Source organism: Glandiceps talaboti, chromosome 10 (assembly GCF_964340395.1).
Source record: "Glandiceps talaboti chromosome 10, keGlaTala1.1, whole genome shotgun sequence".
In the NCBI taxonomy this organism is placed as follows: Eukaryota; Metazoa; Hemichordata; class Enteropneusta; family Spengelidae; genus Glandiceps; species Glandiceps talaboti.
In genome coordinates, this window is record NC_135558.1 from 1,086,671 (window position 1) to 1,092,500 (window position 5,830).

The 5,830-nt window shown below is 35.7% G+C and overlaps 1 protein-coding gene across 1 annotated transcript in view; it reads left to right on the forward strand.

Moving 5' to 3' along the window:
- The first annotated feature begins 889 nt into the window (after nucleotides 1-889).
- Nucleotides 890-5,830, forward strand: part of LOC144441248 (uncharacterized) — a 9,390-nt gene continuing 4,449 nt past the window's right edge. The window contains exons 1-4 of the mRNA XM_078130805.1: nucleotides 890-1,022; nucleotides 1,446-1,488; nucleotides 2,302-2,443; nucleotides 4,777-5,478. Coding sequence (XP_077986931.1) covers nucleotides 890-1,022; nucleotides 1,446-1,488; nucleotides 2,302-2,443; nucleotides 4,777-5,478 — 1,020 coding nt within the window. The remainder of the gene's footprint in view (nucleotides 1,023-1,445; nucleotides 1,489-2,301; nucleotides 2,444-4,776; nucleotides 5,479-5,830) is intronic.

The following is a 5,830-nucleotide window of genomic DNA, read 5'->3' on the forward strand; positions in this document are numbered from 1 at the left end:
TAACCTTTACATTTCTTTGCATTTTCAAATGCCGCATCTCAAATGTTAAATTGCTAAGTTTCATAAGATTGACATCACTCAAGAGAAGGTTTTTAAAACATTCTAAAGTTGACATTTTCTTCTTTTCTGCGCTTTTTTCAAATCTAGATGTGGGTTTATGTTGCCATTGTAACCATGAATTTAAACTATTGATCTTATTTCTACTTTAATGGAAAAAAGTTTTCATTCCATTTTTACAGTGTTTAGTTGAGAAAACACAATTTTTGATAACTTCTTTACAGGAATTGTTACCATGGAAACAGGTACGGTGAATCCCTTTTTTTAACCAATTACAAATGATAAATTTTGAATATATTTTGAAAAGTTTGGTGAAATTGACATTACTTCAAAAAATGTTACATATTGTAGTACCTCTAATGGAAAGGTCCAACAAAAAACATTTGCACCTTTGAGACAGCTTATCTTCAAGTTTGTGTTTTAACTGATATGTATGTGAATTTTAAAAAATGAAATGAAACGTATTGAAGTTATGTAACTTTGAAATGGCAAAATTCTATTTGAGGAGCATAACAGTTTTACTTGTACAAGTCACTGACCTTGCAATGCGATAAAATGTTAATAACTTGGGGTTCAGATCATTGAAGAGGTGTAAGTGTAGGAGCAATTACGGAGAAACGATGACATGTCCAATCAGCAGATCACGAATGTGTTCAACAACTATTAGGTGGTGAAAACGTTAGAAAAAAGCATATTTTAACGAGATCCTCGAGAATAGGACTTATTGTATATTGCCATTTGGTGGTGTCTCAATACCCTGCGTCTGTTCAGTCAATGGTTTTATACAACACAACTCAGAAAGAATCGTGTATCGCCAGAGACAGAAAAAGTGATGGGAGTTATCATTGGTAGAATTCCACATAACCATGTTGCCACTGAAAGACATCAAAAGAACAATCAAATAGATGCGATGTTGAAGCAGGAAAGGAAAGCCATGTTATCTAGAATCAAACTCCTTCTTTTAGGTAGGCACCATTAACTGTCAATTCACCAGTCTGTTCTGCAATACTATGATTTGACAGAAGTAAAAAGCTTCAAATGTAATACAACTCGACGATAACAAAGCGCATGTGTGTTATAACGCATATTAATGTAGCTTTAGATTTTAATGAGTATTTTGCATAATTAATGATTATTGACAATTGGGCTATATCTTAAGAATTCAATCTACAAATTACACAATAGTATATACATTGCCACTTATAAACTTTTAAGTGCACGTGCATTATATAGTTTATAGATGTAACATTTTAGTACTTTGCATGATTAATTTTGGTAATTATGCAATATATTAATGTGGTATATAAGTCGATGATAACACAGGATATGGGATTAACAATCCTTATGGAAGACGTTCAGTTTACATATATGTTACTTGTTATTTCCAGGTGCTGGGGAATCAGGTAAAAGTACTCTGGTTAAGCAAATGAGGTAGGTGTTGGAAACCAATGGCAATTTTTCTACATTTTCTCCATCCACATAGTCCATGACAATCAGGCTAGTAAAGTGATGTGAACGCAATATAAAGAAATGGTCAAAACTCAGACAGAAAAGCGGATTATGTTATTAGAGTTCGAGACAGACAGACAGACAGACAGACAGACAGACAGACAGACAGACAGACAGACAGACAGACAGACAGGCTTTATGTAAATGAAAGATGAGACGCGACTGGACATTTCACGAAAGCAAATTAAAGATGGAATCAAATTTAAGCTTTCTACAAAGACATACAGCAGACGACGACGAGACTTATGTGTAATATTTACAATGTCGCTCCTTTGGACGATGTTGCTAAGCAACGAAGTGACCCCCCCCCCCCCGCCGCCGCCGCCAGCCTGAGATTCGAAACACGACATTGTCTTTATTTGGATTATTTATAAACGATAATATGTCAATATAATGGATTCGTAAACAAAACTTAGTGTAGTTTGACGTAGAGATATGGCTTAAAGCTAAAAAAAACTTACATCGTTTGAGAAATATTTATGAAAATACACTACCAATACGTGATTTGATCAACACTTAGACAATTTTGATCTATAATCAATTTGAAAGATCTAAGAAAGGTATTATTTTTCGCTTATTTCTCATGAGAATTGTTCTGGCGTTCTTCAAGAATAGGATAACTTTTCAGCGTAGCTTGAAATGTTGGCTATCAGACTGTTTATAGGGCTTATGAAACTCCAATGATCTTTTATCAGATGTATTTATTACATATCCAATGTTTTATTTTTTTTAAAGAATCATTCATAAAGACGGGTTTACGGACGATGAAAGACTGGTATACAAAAAGATAGTGTACAGCAACGTGGCTGAGTCAGTCTTGGTATTACTTGACGCTATGAGAAAATTGGTGATCCCTTTCCAGTACAAGGAAAGTAAGGTTTGTGACACGTTCTTATAAACTATGTAGTAGATATCTTGTGGTATAATAAGACTTATTCTTCGAGTTTCACGCCATCTTGCTGGACAACTGTAATTAAGCATATACTTAGTCTCACGACAACTTGTTTGTCTGTCTTGGTTCATTGATCATTATAAAGTTCTATGTTTCTGTCTTGGTTCATTAATCATTATAAAGTTCTATGTTTCTGTCTTGGTTCATTAATCATTATAAAGTTCTATGTTTCTGTCTTGGTTCATTGATCATTATAAAGTTCTATTTTTCTGTCTTGGTTCATTGATCATTATAGAGTTCTATTTGTCTGTCTTGGTTCATTAATCATTATAAAGTTCTATTTGTCTGTCTTGGTTCCTTGACCATTATAAAGTTCTATTGTCTGTCTTGGTTCATTGATCATTATAAAGTTCTATTGTCTGTCTTGGTTCATTGATCATTATTATAAGTTCTATTTGTTTGTATTGGTTCATTGATCATTATAAAGTTCTATTGTCTGTCTTGGTTCATTGATCATTATAAAGTTCTATTGTCTGTCTTGGTTCATTGATCATTATAAGTTCTATTTGTCTGTCTTGGTTCATTGATCATTATAAGTTCTATTTGTCTGTCTTGGTTCATTGATCATTATAAGTTCTATTTGTCTGTCTTGGTTCATTGATCATTATAAGTTCTATTTGTTTGTATTGGTTCATTGATCATTATAAGTTCTATCTGTCTGTCTTGGTTCATTGGTCATGATAAGTTCTATTTGTTTGTCTTAGTCATTGGTCATTATAAAGTTCTATTTGTCTGCCTTAGTTCCATTTGTCTGTGTCATTAAATGTTTACAACTTTTGACATGCATTATCTAAGAGATTTTTAAAGTGTGTTCACAAATCATGATAAAATGGATAATGAAATAAAAAATGTGATTCTTCATTATTAACTTTTGTATGTCAAAACACAGTTTATACATACGCAAGCTTGCAACCCCTCGCCCCTAAAACGACCTGTTTATAAACATCAGGGGAACAATTCTTATACGTAACTAAACTAAACTAATAGAAAACGTTAAGTTCTGGTCAGATCTAAATCAAGATTATCTCGGCCATACGTGGGTTTAAGAATACCACAAGTGGGTCATTCTATTTTGTTACGAACATGTTGGTTGTAATATGATTGTTTACGTAATGTTGGTACCAGTTGTCTATTGTCTATGTAATTTGATTGTTTACGTAATGTGTACTTAAAGTATGATCATTGTCACAGTTACAGTTACAGTTACAAAGTCAGTTCGAGTCGAATGTTTAGAATGGTAGCGAGCCTAGCTGGCAGCCTCCACACCGTGCTCTTCAGTTTCGCTCATATTTCTGCTTGTTTTTCCCTGGAAGGACTTCCTCTTGCTATATAGACTTTATGAACATTCACTCTCTCCAACTGTTGTCATTGGAATCTGGTTTATTTCCGCTTGTTTTTGCCTAAACTGTTTTGAAATTTGTGGTTTGGTTTGGTTCTACGTCTACTACAGTGCTGAGAGTCTATTGTTTTTGAATTGCCTCCTTATGGTAATCTAAATCACACAATATAGTAGAAGCTGTTACACCTGTTCAACAATGTGTCAACCAAGGAGAGGTTACCAGCCACAGTCTGGAATGTCATCAAACCAAGCCAGACCACCAACCCATAGAGGCAAGAGAGCAGGTATTCACAAGCATCGCCTCATGAGTATACCACAGTTTCAATCACATACCTTCCCTGATGCCAGTATGAAGACTAAGCCCAGCACACCTGTGAGCGACCAATGCCAGCCCTTAGCTAGAAAATGTAAACTATTCATGGAACAACCTGGAATATGATATCCATTTGCAATAAAGTAAGTGAGGTGGGAGATTACATCACAGATAAGAACATTGATTTGCTGGCAGTAACTGAAACCTGGTTGAAAGAAAGTGTAAACGAGTATGTCATTATTAGTGAGTGTGCTCCCATTGGTTACTCATTCAAGCAAAAAACCCACGTCTCAGTTCATCATGTGGTGGTGGCTTTACTCTTGTCAGCTTTGAAGCTGTCTTCATGGAAATCACACATCGTCAGAAAACTATCATGCAATCTCCTACAAAGTCATGCTGTCTTGATCCAATCCCAACATCACTGCTGAAACAATGTCTCGATTCACTTCTTCCATTCATCACAACTGTTGTCAACTTATCTCTACAAGCCGCTGAAACACCGCACTCATTCAAATCTGCAATCGTCACACCACTACTCAAGAAATCTTCTCTGGATCAAAAATATTCTCAAGAACTATCGACCCGTCTCTAATCTTCCATTCCAAGGTACTTGAGAAGATAGTTGTTTCTCAAATCAACTCCTATCTCGCAACAAACTCACTCCTTGAACCATTTCAGTCAGCATATCGGAGCTTATCACTGGATTCTGGAAAATATGTTCTACTCATCCTTCTCGACCTCTCAGCTGTGTTTGATACTATCGACCACGGCATATTACTTAACAGACTATCCAACTTTGGTATTACTGGAATGGCTCTAACATGGTTTACATCCTATCTGAAGAACCGGTATCAATCAGTAACAATACAAAACATCACAAATGAACCATCAGCTCTCAGTTATGGGGTGCCACAAGGATCAGTACTTGGCCCTCTCTTGTTTACAATTTACATTACACCTCTGGGAGAATTAATACGTCGTCACAATTTGCAGATTCATCAGTATGCAGATGATAATGAAATACACCTTGCTTTCTCCCACCAAGATTCATCTTCTGCTATACATTCAATGGAGACCAGTGTCCGTGATATAAAGCAATGGATGACATACAACAAACTACAACTAAATGACAACAAAACTGACGTTCTAATCCGTTCTAAATTCAACCACTTGCCAGACCCGATTGATCATATCAACATTGACTCTGTACCAATTACACCAGTCACACCAGATCGTAACATTGGAGTATTCTTAATATCTATCTATTCTATAATATCCACATGTTTAACTACCACGTCAAGAATACCCGTAAGTCAATCTACACACATCTTCGTCGCATTGCTTCTATAAGGCAATACATCACCGATGGCGTTTGTTATATTTTAGTCCTACCAGCTAAGCTTGGCTATAGTAATGCATTATTATACGAACTTCCTGACACCGTGCACCATAAACCTATTACAACGTGCCCAAAATACAGTGGAAAGGATCATCTCTCATACCAAGAAGTTTGACACATTTCTCCAGTTCTCATCAGCCTGCATTGGTTACAAGTTCGTTTCAGGATTGATTACAAAATTTTACAGTTGACGTATAAAGCTCTTCATGGCTTAACTCCAGAGTACATTTGTGATCTTCTCCAGCCATACACACCGTGTCA